The sequence below is a fragment of the Nipponia nippon genome, unplaced genomic scaffold, assembly GCF_047370975.1.
Source record: "Nipponia nippon isolate SJK-2023a ecotype South Korea unplaced genomic scaffold, ASM4737097v1 scaffold_43, whole genome shotgun sequence".
Taxonomy (NCBI): Eukaryota; Metazoa; Chordata; class Aves; order Pelecaniformes; family Threskiornithidae; genus Nipponia; species Nipponia nippon.
Window position 1 is genome coordinate 1123765 of NW_028262362.1, and position 19742 is coordinate 1143506.

General features: G+C 61.8%; 3 protein-coding genes across 5 annotated transcripts; 2 read left to right on the forward strand and 1 right to left on the reverse strand.

Annotated features, from left to right (window-relative positions):
- Positions 1–1377: 1377 nt before the first annotated feature.
- On the reverse strand, positions 1378–2369 carry CLDN25 (claudin 25). The gene has a single exon (XM_009474977.2). The coding sequence runs from the start codon at positions 2364–2366 to the stop codon at positions 1692–1694; it is 675 nt and encodes a 224-aa protein (XP_009473252.2). The 5' UTR covers positions 2367–2369; the 3' UTR covers positions 1378–1691.
- Positions 2370–3673: 1304 nt separating this feature from the next.
- LOC104018513 (G protein-activated inward rectifier potassium channel 4) lies at positions 3674–7011 on the forward strand. Of its 2 annotated transcripts, XM_087778401.1 has the most exons (4): positions 3674–3763; positions 4441–4659; positions 4767–5970; positions 6199–7011. In XM_087778401.1, exons 2-4 carry the CDS (start codon positions 4486–4488, stop codon positions 6531–6533), a joined length of 1713 nt encoding a protein of 570 aa, XP_087634527.1. In that variant the 5' UTR covers positions 3674–3763; positions 4441–4485; the 3' UTR covers positions 6534–7011. The 2 variants fall into 2 exon arrangements, with proteins under 2 accessions (XP_087634527.1, XP_087634526.1); XM_087778400.1 differs by having other exon boundaries at positions 4767–7011.
- Positions 7012–7593: 582 nt separating this feature from the next.
- UBE4A (ubiquitination factor E4A) lies at positions 7594–19633 on the forward strand. 2 transcript variants are annotated; one of them, XM_009471661.2, is made up of 19 exons: positions 7594–7859; positions 7943–8119; positions 8371–8483; positions 9160–9312; positions 9443–9602; positions 9805–10007; positions 10236–10427; positions 11340–11673; positions 11937–12063; positions 13023–13330; positions 14212–14344; positions 15407–15594; positions 16035–16135; positions 16252–16365; positions 17246–17420; positions 17529–17709; positions 18168–18315; positions 18585–18742; positions 18938–19633. In XM_009471661.2, exons 1-19 carry the CDS (start codon positions 7736–7738, stop codon positions 19074–19076), a joined length of 3228 nt encoding a protein of 1075 aa, XP_009469936.2. In that variant the 5' UTR covers positions 7594–7735; the 3' UTR covers positions 19077–19633. The 2 variants fall into 2 exon arrangements, with proteins under 2 accessions (XP_009469936.2, XP_087634523.1); XM_087778397.1 differs by lacking the exons at positions 17529–17709; positions 18168–18315; positions 18585–18742; positions 18938–19633 and having other exon boundaries at positions 16460–17349.
- Positions 19634–19742: the final 109 nt, after the last annotated feature.

The window sequence follows — 19742 nt, forward strand, 5'->3', positions numbered from 1 at the left end:
GCCGGCAGACGCCTGGTGATTTTCCAGACGGCTTTTGCAATGCCGTTGCGTCCTTCCGACTCGCAGGCGCGGAGGACGTGGTCTGGGGAGAGATTCTCGAACTGGGAGAAGCCGGTTATTCCGACCGTCACGAGGCGGTAGCTTTGCCCCGTTCTTTGTGTTGCTGCCAGAAAGCGAAACGCCCGGCCGGCGGCCAAAGCCTGCTTTAGAAAACCCCAAGCAGACTTCTGGGCGCAGGTCGGTGCCTGGAAAGCGGGGAGGTTTGGGTCGGGCCGGGAGGGAGGAGTGTCCCGAAGCGGGAAGCCTTTGCTCCGTGTCTCGTCCTCCCGTTGCCCGAGGGCCTGGGCGCGAGGTTCCAGCCAAAACAGACTCTGCCCTCTGGGCTGGCCGGAGCCCTCCAGGGCGGCTGACAGCGGGCGCGGGCCTGTGGAAAGCACGCTCGCCAGCCAAGAACGCGCCCTCCTCCTTTGCCTCCCTCCGCCTGCCTTAGGAAGGACCCAGCACCCGCCTCTCCCCTCTTAACTCTGCCGTGCCCCGAGCCCGGCGGCGCGAGGAACGCCGGGGGAGAAGCTCTTCTCTCTCTCCCTGCCCTCCCGCTCCTCTTCCTCCTCTCCAGCTGAGCAAAGGGCAGGTTTCGAAAGGGGACTTCTGGGGGAAAGCGGACTTTGCTTCCCGCAGGAATGCCGGCGTCGGCTGGGGGCTTCCTCGAGTTCGGTCACGCGCCCGCGGGGATTAAACCAGCGGCGAACTCGGTTTTTAACCAGTGCCGTAGCAGCGGGCTGGCTTCCGTCGGGACGCGGGGTGTTAATCCAGCCCGACGTTCCGTGCCGTGGGGCGCGCAGAGGCCTGCGAGCAGGCTTTGCTTTTACAGCCGAATGGGGAAAACGTGGAACAAAGGGTTGAGACGACCCCCAAAACCCCGCTCTTGCCGCTCGTGCGCAGGTGAACGACGCAGCTGAGGAGCTTTCTGCACGAGGTCTGTGGCACGCTTACGGCTTCATCGTCTCGGCCACGAGAAGCTGAGGCTGCCGCAGGGGACGCGGCCGCTGGCGTCCCGCCTTTGCAGCAGGAGCGGTCTTCGGTACCACCTCGTCTCTCGTTTTCCCTCTCCCCCTTGTTTTCCGCCTTTCCCTTCCCCCCCCCTCCCCGAGCTTCTCTGGACAAGACCGCAGCATCGTTGGAGCAGCAGCGCTGCCCCTTGCAGCTCCCGCCCTTCCTCCCCACTCGCGCCGTGCCTCGTGCAAGATGCAGCTGGATGTTCGGAGCACGGAAACACGCTGCCGACGACCGCGGTGATTTATTGCGAATACACCAGAGCGATACGGACACGCAAGGAGCGAGCTGCTACGCGGGGGCGCAGCTGTTAACCGCACCAGCCGCGGCTGCAGGGGGCTCGCAGGGGATGCGAGCGCGGCGTCATCGCTAAGGAACCCTACCACAAATGTCGCCAGGAGTACAAGGTGCTGCCCGCTGCTCTGCCGCTGCCTCCGTCCCTTCCCGCGCTCGCTTGGCGAGGGCTGCGGGAAAAGCTGGTGCTCCTTAAAAAAGAAAAAGCGAAGCAGACGCACGTAGGAAGGAAAAAAATCTGCGAGGTGGCTGTAGGAATTGGCAAATCGTCCTGCAAAACGTGCAAGAGCCGTCCCTGCACCGGGAGGAGCCAGGAGGGGCGTGGGGCACGGTGCCCCGAGTCCCTAGATGACCAGGTCTGCGGCTTTGGGGTGCGGGTCGTGGCCCCCGGCCGGACCCCACGCGGCGGGGGGCTGGCGGCAGGGGGGGGCCGGCGGCGTTTCAGTCGTCGCAGAGCGGGCGCTGCAGGCGAGGAGCAGCCCGCCGGCGGCGAGGAAGGCTCCGGCGAACCACCCCAGGAAGGTGGCCTCCCCGAATTCCCACCGGGGGACGATGTCGGGGACGGTGTCATCCCAGAAGTCAAGGACGGTGTTGTAGGCGACCCAGGAGACCGGCGCCAGGGTGGCCATCCCCGCCGTGCCTAACGCCGCTCCCCCGGCGAGCAGGAGCCGCCGCTTTAGCCCCGGTTTGCCCTCGCAGGCCCTCCAGCCCTCCAGCCCCGGGGCGGCGAGGAGGCAGCCCAGGAGCCCCAGCCCGTTGGAGAGGCACATCAGGAGGCGGGAGACGCGCAGCGCCGGCGGCAGCGCCAGGAAGGAGCCGTGGGCTCGGCATTCGACCGCCCCCTCCTCCCGGGCGACGCAGACCTGCCAGAGCCCCATGGTCCAGACCTCCAGCTCGTTCAGGTCCAGACTGAGGCTCTTCCAGAGCGGTACGAAGGTGGTGACGCAGGAGGAGACCCACCCGAGGAGGGCCAGCAGCATCCCCCCGGCCTGCGCCTTCGCCCGCCAGCTCCCGGCCATGCTAACGCCGCCCCGCTAACCTGCGCGCCGGGCCGAGATAAGCCGCCCTGAGCGGCGGCCCCCGGCATTAACGCTTGTGGAGCAGCGTCCGCCCCGCCGCCGGCCGCATCTGGCGCCCGGGGGAGCGAATTCAAGCCTGTTCCTCCAACGCCGGGGTGTGGCCACGGTCACTTTCCAGCCGTTGTTGGTTTTTCCAGGCTAAAAGAAAAGCACGCCCGGCTCGGCTGGAGAAGCCGGGTGCGTCGTCCCCCCCGCCTCCGGCCAGGGTCCCGCCGCAGCCTCACCGTGCCCGGGAGGGTTAAGCCAAAGCATGCAAATCCTCCGAGCCTCAGCCACCCCGAAGCGAGAGCCTTGGCAGGGAAAGCGCCTCGGAGCAGCGGCGGCTCCGGCCGCGGTGGGACAGGGAGGGGACCCCGAGGCGGGATGCGGGCAGCCGAGAGCCAGCGTCGGGCCCTTCTCGGGAGGGTTTGAGGCATCGACTCCCCTTTGGTCATCAAATAAATATGCAAAGGGGCCTGCAAAAGCTGTGTCGAGGACGGGGACGCCCAAGGGAGGGTGCGCCTTTGCCCGCCGCTCACAGGCGGGCGCCCGTCACCCCCTCCTGTGCCCAGCACCTCGTCAGGGGACGCGGCTGCTGGCGCTTTACACGAGCAAGCTCCTGCCTGGGAGGAGACGTCCCGCTGCAAAAAAAAAAAAAAGATGGGGGAAAAGGAGGGGCCGCATCGTCAGGAAAATCCCAACTTTGTGCTGGCGCTCGCCTCCCACCCGCCCCCGCACGCGTCCCCTCCGCAGGGTCCAGCTTGCAGATTCATCTTCTCTGGGAGATTAGCGACTAATCTCGCCTTCATCTGCCGTCTTTCTTATCGGGGGCCAGGCTGGGAAATTACTGAGTCCTCCTGGCGCTGGGGGTCTGGCCCCGGTGAGCCGCGGGGGACCTTCGCAGGGGGCTCCCGAAAGGCCGCAGCCAGGGGCGAGGGAGCAGGGACCCGGCAGGAGTAGGGGGACGCTTTCCAGCCCTTGCTGACGGTCCCGTCGCCAAGGGCGGACCGGGAGCATCGTCCCGAGGGCGAGAGCAGGGGGGAAACCTGCCGGGAAACCCCTCCTGCTCCTTCCCTCGGGGTCGGGGCACCCGCTCCTTCCGATTAAATCATCTCGAGGTAACCGTGCCTGTCATTGAGACAGATTAACGGTGACCTTCTGCCGCTGGAGCAGGATTGGCGGCCGCCCCCGAGCTCCCCTTCCTTCCCTCCCACCGGCTGCAGCGGCGCGGCGCAGCTCGGCGGAGAATTCCCGTCCACGGCCGGCGGGAAGATGCCTGGCAGCAGCCGGGGTGGAGCGGGAGCCGGGAGCCGAGGACGACGCCTGCCAGCCTGGCAGCCGCTCCGCCTGCACGTGAGGTGGGTGCCCGCCTGGCCTGGGGGCGTGCGCGGGGCCGGGAGGTCTGCCCGGAGGCTGATGTCCTCCATCGCCGCGCCAAGGACCGCCGGCGCTGCTGCTCTGCGGTGGCAGGGGATGCTCGGGAGGAGGCAGAGCGCCCGTGCTCCCCATCGCCGTCCCCGTCCCCTGTCCCCGCGGGTCACTGCTCTCGGGTGTGTTTCCAGGAACGTGGCCTCCCACCGCATCTCCGCGGGGAGCGGGCTGGACTCGGCCCGTCCACGGAGCCCAGCTGTGGGGTCTGCATCGCTGTCACGGGCTGTCCTTCCTCCCGCCCCCCGGGGGCTGCCCGTGCCTGCTCAGAGCTCGTTAGAGAACTGGCGATTACGGCCACGTCCCGGGACAAGCGTGGAGCACAGCCGCGGGCCATCACCCAGAGCTCGCCCGCTGCCGGGGCTGCTCCCTGCTGGAGGTGGACGCCTCCTTCCCCGGCCTCTGCAATGCAATTACGGCCCCTAATAGGCTCAGCCATCTGCTGCCGTCCCGTAGCCGCCCCGGCACGGTTCCGTGGCCGGCACGTGCGCTGCCGGGCAAGGGCAGCCCCGCCAGACCCCGGCCCACGGGGATGCGGAGAGGGGCCGGAGCCCCGCACCGCCCTCTGCGTCCAAAATAACCCCCCGCTTTGTGTCCCCCGTGGCAGGACCCCCCGCCCAGCCCTGGGCTGAGCCCCCGCCCCGGCGCTGCCATGGTGCTCCCCTGCGCCCGCAACAGTGTCAGCGGCGGCCAGCTGGCGCCCGAGGAGCCCCGCGGCCGCAGCAACTCCATCCCCCCGGCGCAGACCCCCACCGCCAAGCACTTGCTGGCTTACCTGCCCCGGCCGCCCACCGACACCAGCCGGTACGGCACCTTCCCCCAGAAGGTATGGCTCGCGCCGGGGCTCTCGGGCATCCTTCGGACGGGACGCCGCCGGGCGGTCGTGGTTGCCGGAGGCGATTTCTCACCCGTGGGCTCCTTTCCACCCTGCAGCCCGAACTCCCAGCCGCCCCTGGGGCTATGGCAGAGGACAGCCGGCAGCAAGCTGGTGCTGGTGCCGCCAAGAGAAGCGCCCTGATGCCAAACTACCCATCCCTGCCCCGCCGCGGCGGCATCCTCCCCGGCGAGCTGTCCCTGCCACCGAGCCACGGCAGCGTGGCTGTCCAGCACCATCCTGGCGATCCCTCCCGGTGCCCATCGGTCGCCCCGCGGGAGGCAGGCGCCCGCCGGTACCCGCTGCACGCGCTGAGCGTGCCCGACGTCCCCAGCTCAGCACACGGCAAGACCCCCGCCCGCAGCATCCCCGCTCCCGCTGCCGCTGCCATCCCCGCTCCGGAGGGGCTGCAGAGCCGGCGCCGCAAGCTGCTGGAGGAGGACGGCCCAGTGGTCCAGGCCGGCAAGCGGCAGCGGCAGCGCTATGTCACCAAGGTGGGCAAGTGCCAGGTGAACCTGGGCAACATCCAGGAGAAGAAGCGGTTCCTCTCGGACATCTTCACCACCATCGTGGACCTCAAGTACCGCTGGTTCCTCTTCGTCTTCATGATGTGCTACATCGTCACCTGGGTGGTCTTCGGCACCGTCTACTTCTTCGACGCCTGGGTGCGGGGCGACGTCAGGCACCGGGGCGACCCCGAGTGGCGGGCGTGCATTGAGAACGTGGACGGCTTCGTCTCCGCCTTGCTTTTCTCGGTGGAGAGCCAGCGGACCATCGGCTACGGCTCCCGGATGGTGACGGCCAACTGCGCCGAGGGCGTCATCCTGCTGATGGCGCAGTCCATCGTCGGCTCCATGATCGACGCCCTGATGGTGGGCTGCATGTTCGTCAAGATCTCCCGGCCCAAGAAGCGCGCCCAGACCCTCATCTTCAGCAAGAACTGCGTCGTCTCCCGCCGGGACGAGAAGCTCTGCCTGATGTTTCGCGTGGGGGACCTGCGGGACAGCCACATGGTGGACGCCAAGATCCGGGCCAAGCTGATCAAGTCCCGGCAGACGGCCGAGGGAGAGTTCATCCCCCTGGAGCAGTCGGAGCTGAACCTGGGCTACGACACGGGGGAGGACCGCCTGTTCCTGGTGGAGCCCCAGATCATCTGCCACGTCATCAACCGCCGCAGCCCCTTCTGGGACATGTCAGCCGAGTCGCTGCGCCGGGAGCAGTTCGAAATCATCATCATCCTCGAGGGCATCGTGGAAGCCACAGGCGAGTGGTCCGCAGGGGTCGAGGCGGGGACGGGCAGCCCCCCCTGGGGTCCCAGAGATGCCGGGGGAGCCTGGGCTCGGGGCCGGCATCCTGGCAAGAGATGCCCGGGGCCGACACCGGCTCCACCCCGGCAACGGGTGACTTGGGGCTGGAGGCCCCTCGTTAGGCAGCAGGGGGGGGGTTCATTGCGGCAGCGACGGTGGCAGCTCAGCCGTTGTCTCGCCGCAGGAATGACGTGCCAAGCCCGCACCTCGTACACGGAGGACGAGATCCTCTGGGGGTACCGCTTCGAGCCCTGCATGTCCCTGGAGAAAGGCGCCTTCCGGGTGGACTACAGCCGCTTCGAGATGACCTTCGAGGTGCAGACCCCGGCGGCCAGCGCCAAGGAGCTGCACGAGCTGAAGGAGCTGGAGCGGCAGGAGCACTCCACGCTCAGCCTCTACTGGGACCACCTCCTGCAGCCCTGCGCCCTGCCGGGGACCAGGCCCGGCGAGGATGCTCTCACCGGGCTGAGCGTCCCCGGCAGCCGGGACGAGCCGCCGGAGCAGGAGGCCGCTGCCTGAGCCGCCCCTGGGGGCTGTGGGACTGGGTGCCGCGGTGGGTGCCCGGCGGGGGGGGTCCTGCGCCGACGGTGCCATAGCCCACCCTCCCTCTGCGGGGCTGAGCCCTCCCAGCCCGGCCCTCAGCTGCAGCCGCGTGGCGTCGGTTTTGCGACGTTGTTCCTTGGTGACGAGGAACGCAAGATCGAAACAACGGGTGATTAAAGTCTCTTAAGTAAAAGAACCAGACAAATGCATCAGCAGTGTTGGCGGTGTTCGGTGATGCTCGATGGCACGGGGGGGGCCCGGGCGGGCAGGGGTTGGCGGACTCGGCGGGAGCCCGGGCTGGCGGGGGAGCGCTCCTGCCGCCCGCTCCTTTGCCCCAAACCAGCACGGATTCGTTCGTGTTCGTGTTCGTGTTCGTCCACCCCCGGGGGGGGGGGGGGGGAAGACAGCGGGGGACAGCGGGACCCAGCGCAGCCCCCACCCACCCTGGCCGCTCCCGCGGCCGGAGCCCGCTGGCGAGCGGGGCCTTTTATAGCGGCCGGCCCCGCCCCGCTCAGCCTCATTGGCTCTGCCGCCGCCGGCCCCGCCCCGCCGCGCTGACTGACTGACAGCTGCCGGCCGCCGAGGAAGCTTGGCCCCTGCGCGCTGCCGTAGTGCCCCGCGGCACGCCGGGAGCCGTAGTTCGGACTGCAACTCCCGGCGCGCCGAGGCCCACGGCCCGGACGTCCCTTTCCTTCCGCACGCGGCCTTGGCGCCTTCTTTATTAAATTTCCCTGGGCTCGGCCCGCCGTGATTTCCTTGTCTTTGTACTCCGTTAGTGAGTTACACGCGGTGCCCGCCTCCCACCCGTGTCCGCGGGGCGGGCCGAGGCACTCGCTCCTCCGCGCCGCCAGCGGCCGCTGCCGCCCCCGTCTTCAAAAGCTCCCGCCTCTGCCCCGCCCCACTTCCGGCGCACGGCTGTGACGTCTATTGCGGCGCGACCCCCGCCCCGTGACGAGCAGTGCTGTCCGGCGCCGGGCCCGGTAAGCCAGCAGCCAGCGGGCTGGGCCCGCCGCGCCCGGGGGAGCGGCTCGGGGCCCGGGGGAGCGGCTCGGGGCTCGGGGCTCGGGGCCCGGGGCCCGGGGCCCGGGCGGCGCTGCCCGGCGGGTGCGGGCCCTGACGGCGGCTCTCCCCGCAGCTTCCCCCCCCCCCCGCCCCGCATGGCGCGGCCCTGAGGGGAGATGACCGACCAGGAGAACAACAACAGCATCTCCAGCAACCCCTTCGCCGCCCTCTTCGGCTCCATCGCCGACGCCAAGCACTTCGCCGCCGTCCAAAAGCAGCAGCAGCAGCGGCAGCTGAGAGGTGGGGCGGCGGGCGCCGGCCCCTCCGGCGGAGGCGAGGCGGCTTCCCCCGGCCGGGCGCTGAGGAGCTCTCGGGTTTTGCAGGCGAGGAGACTTCGGTCAGCCAGGATGACTCCGACAACAGCGTCTCCGAGAGCCTGGACGACTGCGACTACTCGGTGGCCGAGATCAGCCGCTCCTTCCGCTCGCAGCGGGAGCTGTGCGAGCAGCTCAACATCAACCACATGATCCAGAGGATCTTCCTCATCACCCTCGACAACAGTGAGGAACCCGGGGAAGCCTCCTTCGTGTGCCGGGGGGGGCGGGTGGCTGGGGAGCCTCCGTGGCGCTGCGCAGAGCTTGCCGGATCCGGCTGAAATTGGAGGGGAGCGCTGGGAGAGGGCGCCTGCCTCAGCGCAGCAGCGCGTAGCAGGCGGCTCTGCCGCGGGCAGGGCTCTGCCTGCAGGTTGCGCTGCCTGCCAGCACGTTGTCCGTCAGTTTGGGTGAAACGGGTCGATCCGCGCCTTTCCCAGGTGACCCCAGCATGAAGAGCGGGAACGGGATCCCAGCGCGCTGCGTCTATCTGGAAGAAATGGCCACAGACCTGGACGACCAGGACTGGCTGGACATGGACAACGTTGAGCAGGTAGGGCCGCCTGCCTCGGGCCACAGGCGTTCCGCTTACTTTGGCAACAGGAACGGAATTTATTTCCTCGCAACGCACACACACTGCATCCCGAATGCAGCCTGTTTGCCAAAGCCTAGCGCGGAGCTGCCGGCTGCGGCTTTGCTGGAAGCGGCCACAGGGTTTTTGGGGTACAAGGCTGAGAAAGGTTTAGATTTTGCCGCTTCTGTTCCCTCCTCCTGCAGGCTGCAGGAGTTTGCTGCCGTGCAGATTGGTTGGGGATGGGGAGGGGAAGAAATTCGGCCGGGATGGGGCGCGAGGGAAGGCTTGGGCACAGCCGTCGGAGGCAAATGCCGCTGGCAGCGGGGCAGCGTGCCGTCTCTTGCGCTGCCGAGCAAAACTTTGCAATCGGCGTTGACGCGCACGCTCAGCTTCGTCGTTCCTGGAGGGTTTTTCAGTGAAGATGATAGCTTCTGTTAGGGCTGCCGTCGCTCTTAAAGGGGACCGGGGAAATTGTTTAGCCAAGGAGCAAGGCTGAGGGCTTATGCCGTAGTGCTCTGTTACTTAATGAGGGGGTAGAGAGAGCTCTTCCAGGCAGAAATAACTTAGCCTGTGGCGATACAGGGCTGCTTTTTCTGGAGGGATTGTCTCTCTGCCGGGGCCGTTCCACTTTCCCTCTGTCTTTGCTGGTGCCTAGGCCCTGTTCACCCGCTTGCTGCTGCCGGAGCCTGGAAACCACCTGATTTACATGACCTCTGCCAGCACGCAGAACCTCTCCGCCGACCGGGACGCGGGGGAGAGACAGATTCTGCGCTACCTCTACGCCTGTTTCCAGAGGGCAAGAGAAGAGGTGGGCAGGGGCTTCTGAGGAAGAAGGCGGCTTTGTCACCCAGTTTTCTGGTCCGAGGTGACCGAGCCGAGATTTCAACGGCCAGAAGCAGATGCCAGGCTCCCAGCTCGGTCTCGTTCTCCTTGCGCAGATAACCAAGGTCCCGGAGAACCTGCTGCCCTTCGCCGTGCGCTGCCGGAACCTGACCGTGTCGAACACTCGCACTGTCCTCCTCACCCCAGAGATTTATGTCAACCAGAACGTGTACGAGCAGCTGGTGGACCTGATGCTGGAGGCGCTGAGAGGGGCACGTAAGTCTGGCTGGGTTGCGCCGCTGGCTTAGCGCTGTGAGGCTGCCCGTCACGCTAAAGCTTGCGGGAAGAGCATCGTCGCTCAGGCGAAGCTTTGGCTGCCCTCGTTGCCAAAAGGGAGGGCTGCGTTTCGGTCGGGGCGTGTACACGTGAGGTTCGGCCGGTTGGAGCGTCGTGGTAACAGCCTTGCTTCCCTCGCTAGACTTTGAAGACGTGACCGAGTTTCTCGAGGAGGTCATAGAAGCCTTGACGCTGGACGAGGAGGTGCGGACATTTGGGGAGGTCATGGTTCCCGTGTTCGACATCCTGTTGGGCAGGATCAAGGACCTGGACCTCTGCCAGATCCTGCTGTACACGTACCTCGATGCGCTCCTCTACTTCACGAAGCAGAAGGACGTAGCGAAGGTGGGTGCCTCGGCCCAATCGAGAGCTCCTCGCGGGCCCTGCTTGCAGGAGGGGCACGTTTATAGGAGCGGATCTGTCGAGCTCAGACCAACAGCACAGCGTACCAGTGCCCTGTGCGTTTGCTCTTCCCCCTCTCCTTCCCGATAGCCTGTCCCAAACGCGTCCGTCTGTGGGATTTTTTTACTGGGATTTTATGTAACCGCCAGCATGTCCTGCTGTGTTCCCTAGGTTTTTGCAGGGTACATCCAGCCCAAGGATCCCAGCAACGGACAGATGTACCAGAAGACTTTGCTGGGCGCCGTTTTAAACATCTCCTGCTTGTTAAAGACCCCTGGTGTAGTGGAGAACCACGGCTATTTTCTGAATCCATCCCGATCCAGCCCGCAAGAGATCAAAGTGCAGGAATCCAACATCCATCAGGTGGGCTGAGGCGTGACAGCACTGCTTGCCCGTGTGTTTTAGTGGCCGCTCGTTGCTTGGGGGTTAAAGACGCGATGTCAGGGCTTTAGTTCCCCCGCCGACTCTGCAATAACCTGGCTTGTGGCTAAGCAAGTCACAAAACCGCCGTGGATTCCCTAGCTGTAACGTGCGAATAGTTTCGCCGCCCTCCCCAGGTGGTTGTAACCCAAGTCTTCCTGTTGAGCAAGTGGTGTTTTATCAGAGAAGTTGTCTGAGCTTTGGGAAAAGGGCGGGGAGGTACTCCTGGAACAGATAGCGGCGCTGTAGCTCGAGGCGCTACGTGAAGATCATCTGCCTTAGGTGTTGCAATCACCGGGAAATAGTATTCAGCAGCTGTCCTGTAATTAAAACGCTGGTTGGCTCCCCAGCAGAGCAAGTGACAAGAGCAACATCCTCTCTCGTTATGACAGTAAATGGCTTCCTCAGAGGAACGGTGCTCGGAACGTTTCGGTAGGGGAGGAGCGTAGCATTAGAACGTAGGATATAAATACAGGAGTAAGCTCGGGCGCAGAAGCGGACACAGAGAGGGGCTTTTCCAGTCACGTGTTCTTTCACGGCCATCATTGCTGCCAAAAACGCGTAAAAAGTTTTGGGTTTACTCCCCATGGAAACAACTTGCTCTCGCCTATGCTTTTGAGGCTGTCCCTAATTATTCTTTGCTGCCGGCCTCCGGGTTTGACCCGCTCGTAACGGGTGTGTCTGACGGGTGATTAACAGAGGCGTCCTGGCTGTGATTTGCTTGCGAAGGCCTGCCCTTGAAAAGCAGGATGCGGTCAAGAGCCAGGAGCGCTCTGAGAGAGCGTTAATGACGGGAGAGGCAAAAGAGCGATCCCGCCAATGACGCCTTTGACCGCGTTCCCTTCCCCGTAACAGTTTATGGCCCAGTTCCACGAGAAGATCTACCAGATGCTGAAGAACCTGTTGCAGTTGTCTCCAGAGACAAAGCACAGGATTCTCTCCTGGCTGGGAAACTGCCTCCATGCGAACGCGGGCCGCACCAAAATTTGGGCTAACCAGATGCCGGAGATCTTCTTCCAGATGTATGCCTCAGATGCCTTCTTCCTCAACCTGGGAGCCGCCCTCCTGAAGCTGTGCCAGCCCTTCTGCAAACCAAAATCTCCGAGGCTGCTAACCTTCAACCCTACTTACTGTGCCCTGAAGGAGCTGAACGAAGAGGAGAGGAGGAGTAAGAATGTGCATATGAAAGGTACGCCCAAACCTCGGGGGGAGCGAGGGAACGAGAAAGGGGATCTCCTCAGGTCCTTGCCTCTCCCGGTAGTGCCCTCTCAATGCATGCCGGTAAAGGGAGAGCTAAACGAGTCGAGAGGGGCAAGGGAAGAGCTGAAGACAAACAAAACGCTGCCTACTATCACCAGCAGTCGTTCTGCGTCTTCAGCGGGGGCCCTCTTGAGCCCTCTCCTCCCTCAGGCTGCCGGGTCGGACTTGACGCAGAGATGCTTTTCGTTCCAGGTTTGGAAAAGGAAACGTGCTTGATACCCGCTCTGAGCGAGCAAGAGCCAGAGTTTGCAAGCAGCTACAATCTGGTGACGGAAAACCTGGTCCTCACGCAGTACACCCTTCACTTGGGATTTCACAGGTAATGGCGCTCAGATCGCCCCCAGCGCTGTTTCTCCACCTGGGTACGGCCACGGAAATGTTTAGTAAATGCTCAGAATACAGAGCGTGCCAGTTGCGCTGCCGAGTACCTTTTGCTGCGCGTTTTGACTGCCGTTTGAGCCTCAGGCTGGCTGATTTTAGAAAGAAACTTTGCCCGCTGGTGCTCACAGTCACTGCTAACAGCCTTAGGGGCTCCGCATCGTTTATAGACACCTAACAGCCAAGTGCTGGGCGTCCGTGGGTCGCGCGGCTCCCCCCTCTCCTCGGGGGAGCGAGCCGCTGGCGTCTCGCTTCTCTACTAGGGAGCGTCTCGGCAGCAGAGCACCTGCCTGCTGCGAGGTCTCTGAACCGCCCCAATAAATGGATTTAACGTGAAGCAGAAATGCCAGGTAGCTGTCCGTTTCCAGGAAAGGATTTTTCTGGACACCAGAACGCGCTATTTTTCTCAGCTTCTCTCTGCAAATCGTTGCCTGGATACTGTGAGGTCGCCGCTGATCCAAGCACCGTCCCCTTCTGGTTTATTCTCTAAATACAGAAAGAGGCGAAAAAGTTATGCAAGTGGCTTGTTGCTGGGAAACTGAAAGTGTCGCCTCGCAGGTGTCTCCCGGGCTTGCCGAATTCCTGACCTTGGTAACCTAAGGGGGCTCGCGGCTGCACCGGCTCGTTGCCCGCACCTCTGCAGAGGGCTTTGCAGCAGCCGTCGCTGTACCGGGCCGCTCCGCAGACGGCTGCGGTTCCTCGGTAAGGTCTGGTATCCTCCCAAGCCCTGGCTTGCGTTTCTCCGAAGGCTTCCTGTCGCTGGCCCCCCCCGACAGATTATCCACAGGAAACGGTTTGAACAGGATAAAAGCGTGCGCTAGCTTACGTATTGGTTAGGCGCTCTGTGCTGAACGTATGTACGTCCCGTCTCACCTCCTCCTTGCCTTGTTTTCCGGGTAGGTTGCACGACCAGATGGTGAAGATAAACCAAAGCCTTCACCGCCTGCAAGTAGCATGGCGAGAAGCCCAGCAGAGCTCCAGCCCTGCTGCCGACAGCCTCAGGGAGCAGTTCGAGCGCCTGATGACCATCTATCTCTCCACCAAGACGGCGATGACGGAGCCGCAGATGCTGCAGAACTGCCTGAACCTGCAGGTGTCCATGGCGGTTCTGCTGGTGCAGCTGGCCGTGGGAAACCACGGGACGGAGCCGGTAGAGCTGACCTTCCCGCTGCCAGAGGTGGAAAACAGCGCGTTGGCCTATGTGCCAGGTGACACCGCTTGTCCTGCTGGCGGTCTGTCTGTGTGCCTGCCGCAATTAACCGTCCAAGTCTAGAGCTACTCGCGTAATACCGCGTTTAGGGTAGTTACACGGACGCGGCCCGATTCCGTAAGATGTTCATAGCACCTGGGTTTCCTCTTCACCGAGGTGCTTAGAGGACGTTCTGCCTTTGGAAAGAAGGGGTCCAGAGCGTGTAAGGGAGCGTGGGGAGGGTCAGCCACAATTTCAAAAAGGTCAGCAGCGCGGTCGGAAGCTCCAGAGAAAGCTGGGACCTCCGTGTTCACCTTACAGACTAATCCTGGTGCCTTCTAGAGGAGCAGTGGCAGAGCTGTCCAAGGAAGCGCTTCCCTGCCCAGAGCAGGACGCAGTGCTACAACCGATGCATCTTTCTTCGCACAGAATATTCTCTCTGAAGAGGGTCACTTGAAAATTTGGGGCTCTTTGAGGGGGGCATGCTTAGGGTATTGATGCTGCTGGCCTTTTAAGGATCCCACTCGTGGCCAAGTTGCAAAGATTCGCCAAGTACCGTGCTGATTTACTATTGTCCCTATGCACAAACCCCCCCCCCCCCCGCTGTGGTTTCTGTTGTCTAGAGATTCCCCTCCCTTGAGCTTTTTTGTGTGACAGCGCGTACGATCAGCAGGCGGCTGCTGGGTTTCGCCCAGTAAGTGACCCGACCTCTGAGAGAGGTGAAGTGCATCCCGCGTGTTACGCATTTCATCGGGCAACAGGTTGCGGTGTACGGATGCAGCTAGTTAGTTCCCGAAACTGCAGTCGGAATCAGGGCGATGAGGGGAGAGCGCGCGGGAGGCTAGAAAAGGGCAAAATGAGCTGCCCGAGGAGGAACTCACGTGCGATCTCTGTTCGCAGAATTCTTTGCCGATAATCTGGGTGACTTCTTCATTTTCCTGCGGCGTTTCGCTGACGACGTCTTGGAGACTTCCGCCGATTCTCTGGAGCACGTCCTTCACTTTGTTACTGTTTTCATGGGCGACGTGGAGAGGTATGTACAGCCCCGGGTGTGAGCCCTGGGTGCTTATCTGCAGAGCACCCAGAGGGGAACAAGCAAGTGGAAACTGTCAGAGGCGTTCTGAGGTTTGGTTTAGACGTCCGTGAGTGGGTTGATCTCATTGGAAAAGCTAAATTCTGCCCGCCGGAGGCACAGTGAAGCACAGGCTTCCCGTGAGGTACAGACAGGATTCGGGGTCTAAATGCTTGTTCGGTCCTATTACGCAGGAGCCTCGTCAGCTAGAGCCGTTTTGGTACTTGTTAAAGGAAGCTATTGGGATTGATCTGTTTGGAGTCTCTCTATGAAGTCCACTAACGGTAACTGAGCGCTGAACAAAACTGAGTAGTTTTATCGATCTTCCCGATAAGACGTCGCCACGCACGCTGCATTTCTGCCGTTCGTTTGTTTATACTGGCACGTGTAAATACAGCGAGCTCACGACGACGGCAGGAGCAGATGGGGATTTCGCTTGGTAGGCAGCTCTTGCTCTTCCCGCTGGCCCCGGGAGACGGAGGCTGTAGTTCTTCCTGGCAGTACCCTGCGGCGTGACCTTGGGCGGGTGGTCTGGCTTCTGCCTGACGCGTGCAGCAGAGGAGAGTTGCACCCTCAGCCCAGCGATCTGTCACGTACTGGACAGCAGGCTCAGCGGGCAAAGCGCGTTGGACTTGCAGGATAAGTAGGAAGCAAGTTGCTGGGCAGGAAGCGAGCAGCTGGGAGGGCAAGTCGCGTTTGCTCGGGAGCTACAGCTGGCAGGCGAGCAGGGGCTGCGAACGGCGTGCACTGCCCGGGAGGGAAGGAACCAACAGCTTTGCTGTCCCCACGCCTTCTCGCCTCTGCCTGAGATTTAACTGCAGGCGCTGAGCGCGTGCCTTCGCCCCGTGGCTCCGGGATCGAGAGGGAGCCGCTGGATGCCAGCGTTAGTTTTACAGGTGGTCTGCAACCGCTGGATGCTCCTGCACGGATGGGCGCAGCTCCTGGAGTGTTTCCTGAACGGCTCGGTCCCCGCACCCCGGCCCTCGTGCCATCTGGGACTTGCTTTGTTGTCTTCTCTTGCAGGATGAAAAATCCTCATCTGCGAGCCAAGCTGGCAGAAGTCTTGGAAGCTGTGATGCCTCACTTAGATCAGGCCCAGAACCCGCTCGTCTCAAGCGTGTTTCATCGCAAGCGGGTGTTCTGCTCTTACCGAAACGCTGCCCATCTTGCCGAGGCGCTCATCAAAGTCTTTGTGGATATCGAGTTTACCGGTAAGCGCGAAAGGGGAAGAGTTGTCTTCCTTCTGTAACGTCTGCAGGGGGAATGCCTCCGGGGCTCAAAGTACCTCGGTAAAAACAAACGAATCTATTTGCACTTTTGACGCTGTTAGGCAGGTGGCATTCCAGCAAAGCTGGTCTTTCCAAACTTCTGGTTTGTGCAGAACTGCGTATCTAGGAAGGATAACCTCTGGAGCTATCTACGAAGGATAATCTCGGGAGCTCAAGCTTTTCAGCTTGGCAGCGCTTACAGCGGGTCCTCGCCCGTCCTCTTCTAACGCGGGATCGGTTGTACCGCTTTGAAAGCGGTGACAGATTTCACTGACCTGTGTGGGAGCAGGGGCTTATTTCAAACAAACTGCGGGAAGGAATCAGCAGCCCCTGCCTGTGCCCGCTGCCCACTTGAAACGCTCTTGACTTTTGCTTGTGTCTAGGTGACCCGCACCAGTTCGAGCAGAAGTTTAACTACCGCCGTCCCATGTATCCCATCCTGAGGTACATGTGGGGCACAGATTCGTACCGGCAGAGCATAAAGGTGAGGCAAGAAGCACGTATGTCAGGGAGTGAGTGCAGCTCTGTACGGAGCGCACGGATCTGTGTCCTGCCACTGGGACGGTGCTGCAGCGTTCACCGTTCTCTCGTTCCTTGCAGGCTCTGGCTGATTACGCCTCAGAGAACCTGGAGGCAATGAACCCCCCTCTCTTCTTGCGCTTCCTTAATTTGCTCATGAACGACGCTATTTTCCTGTTGGATGAAGCCATACAGGTAGGGCTGAGCGCACATGCCGTCGGCATCACGTAACCAACGGCTCGCTCTCCCCTGAGGATGGCCGGGTGCGAGACTGACCTTCTGTCCCTAGAATGGTATCGGCTCGCTCTGGTCCTGCCCGATGAGTCTGTGCAGTAGATGCTTGCAGGGAACGATTCCAGGCTGGTGTGGCCAATGCCCTGGGAGAAGGGGTGAAGGCAGAAGTTCGGCGGGGCCCGGGGCGCTGCACGCGGGGCCCTCTCTTCCCTCCCTTCGGTCTCGGGAGGCGGGTCAGAACAAAGAGGAGCAAAAGGGCTTTTTTCAGATCCATCATTAAGCGTGCTGGGGAGTTGCGAGGACATCTGCCTGTTGCTAATCTGGACGCAGCCAGGCTTTAAGCAACCTCTGCAGTTTTTGATTATCAAATCCCCGTGGCCTTTCCGCAGGTGCTTTCTCCTAACAAGGGCCTTTTGTCTCCAGGCGGTTCCGCTTTGGGTTTACAAGGCGAGTGCCAGGTGAACTCGTGTCCCTGGTGCGTGGTGACTGTCTCTCCACGCCCTTCACAGCTGCTTGTGGCTGTTAGGAGGGGCTTTTTGGGGGAGCTTCTACCTGCCGTGGGATTGACTGTCGGCAGGCCAGCAGATAAAATGGGTGATGTGGATATTGCCCATCTGGTTGTGAACATCCATGGGCTTTCTACAGTTTGCCATCTAAACAGAACGTTCCACGTTTTGTGAAACGTGCGGTTGTGAGAGGCCTTTTCGAGCGCTCTGCTGTACCTTCCGCGTCCCGACTTGGCCTCTGTCAGCCCAGGGCCGCGTAGAACAGGTCTGGCTTAGCTGTCCTTGCCCGTTTACCTGCCTGTTCTCCCGTACGCTTCCCTGCCGTGTCTTTGCAGTACCTCAGTAAGATTAAAGTTCAGCAGATCGAGAAGGACCGTGGCGAATGGGACAGCCTGTCCCAGGAGGCTCGCCGCGAGAAGGAGTCAAGCCTGCAGATGTTTGGTCAGCTGGCGCGCTTCCACAACATCATGTCCAACGAAACCATTGGCACTCTGGCCTTCCTGACCTCGGGTAGGGAGAGCGACGCCTGGGAGCGGGCGGGCAGGAGCTTGGTTTCAGGGTGGTCGGAGCGGGGCGGGATTGCTGAGAAGCTCAGGGAACTGTTGGTTTCCGTTCCAGAAATTAAGTCCCTGTTCGTGCATCCTTTCCTTGCTGAGCGCATCATCTCCATGCTCAACTACTTTCTGCAACACCTGGTCGGGCCTAAAATGGGAGCTTTGAAAGTCAAGGATTTCAGCGAGTTTGACTTCAAGCCGCAGCAGCTCGTGTCCGACATCTGTACCATCTACCTAAACCTTGGGTAGGTGACAAGGGAGAGCTGGCCTGTGGGGTGGCGGGAGCCATCCTGCAGCCATCCCGGGGACGGCCTGGCTAGCAGAGCCCTGTGGCCCCCTGCGTTGCAGGGCAGGAGCATCCCCTCTGGGAACAGCGCTAACAGAATCGCTCTGCGTGCTTACCGCGGGCCTCAGTGGGCCTTTCAGAAGTGTGCTGTGCTCCTCTGTCGTAATTTTAATTTAAATTACCCGGGGAAGTCAGCTGCAACCCAGCTAGCAGGGATGGAAGTTAAGCACCGTCACGGTTACGTTCGTACCTTGGGTCGCTCTGGAGGGGACCCAGGAGAAATGCTCAGTTACGGTCAAGCTTTTCCCTAGCTTTGAGTCCTTCGCTATGGTGATGCAGCTGTTGCGGGGACTGTGGTTTCGCATGCCGATAAATGTGGATTCTTAAACCTTTGCTCTCTGTCAACCTGTGGTCTAGGGATGAAGAAAACTTCTGTGCCACGGTGCCCAAGGACGGCCGCTCCTATTCACCGACGCTCTTTGCCCAGACCGTTCGGGTTCTGAAGAAAATCAACAAGCCTGGCAACATGATAGTGTCTTTCAGTAACCTGGCTGAGAGGATCAAGGTGAGAACCGGAGTGAATTTAAGCTTTAAGCTCACAAAAAAGAAAAGGTGGAATGGGTTCCTGGCATCCTTCTCCATCCGTGTTATCACTGCATCTTTGCGTGGAGCTGGATTCCCGGGAGCGGGGCTTCCCCTGAGGCTCAGGTGGGGCGGCGGGGAGAGCTCCCTGCCAGCGCGGACCTGTAAATGCTTTAGCTAAGAGTTAGGTGCAAACCTGGTTTGGACAGAACTGGGAGGCCGAGTCTCTAGAAGCGATGTGTGCCCCGCCAGTCTCTTGCAGACCGCCAGCAGCAGGAGGAGGAGACGTACGCGGACGCCTGCGATGAATTCCTGGATCCGATCATGAGCACTCTGATGTCGGACCCTGTGATACTGCCCTCCTCCCGCGTCACCGTGGACCGGTCAACTATTGCCCGGCACCTCCTCAGGTACGAAGCGTGGGCCTCATGCTTTCGTGCTTTTGGGGGATCTATTTTGCTTATCCAGTGATGGCCAGTCTCGGAGTGCCTGCTTCGCTTCACAGCAGAAAGGTCGTGCCGCTCTTCCTGGCCTACCTTCCTCTTTTTCTTTTTCTCCTAGCGCTGGAATGGTCTGAATAATCTCCTCAACGCTTTGTCTTTCAGCGACCAGACGGATCCGTTCAATCGGAGCCCCCTCACTATGGACCAGATCAGACCAAACACAGAGCTTAAAGAGAAGATCCAGCGGTGGCTTGCGGAGAGGAAAAAGGAGAAGGAGGAGCTGGAGGACACGCGGAACTGAAACCCAGGATCTCGTCCCTAGACCTACAATCACTGGCGAGATAAATGCCTTGCAGGGGTAGCAGCTGGGAGCATCTGTGCAACTCGCCACCTTAATCAAGACCGCATTTAGTGCATCGCTGCTGCCTCCGGAGCCTCTCCTAGGACCTTCCCTTTCCTCCCTTGTTCTGTCTTTTCCTTTCGAGACTCACTCTTTAATACTAAGACTTTTCACCGCACTACAGCTGTGAGCCTCTGCCTCGGGGGATGACGGCAGCCACCCCTGTGTGGCCCGGTGCCCCGGCCCTCTATTACTTGTTCTTTGTGTCGGCCGTGTTCTTCTCCAGCGCCACCAAAACCCTCCCCCCCGTCTGTTGCTGTGTTTAAACTCTGTAACTGCGCGTTCGGTGCGAAAGCGACGCCTCTGCACCGCAGCCGCGGCCGGGTCCCGGGTGGGCGCGGGCTGGAGGTCGTGCTCATCCTGCGCGCCGGTGGCGGAGCAGGCGTCCCTTCCCCAACGGCCTTCGGGAACGGAGGGGCGCTGGAAATTAATGGAAATTAAATACAGACGTGATGTTACAGCTGGCGGTGGAGGTCTGGCGGCAGGGAGGCGCTGGGGGTAGGAAAACCTCTTGATTTTGGCTTAGAGCAGGGCGGGAGCGGCACCGGCACCGCCCGGGACTCGAAC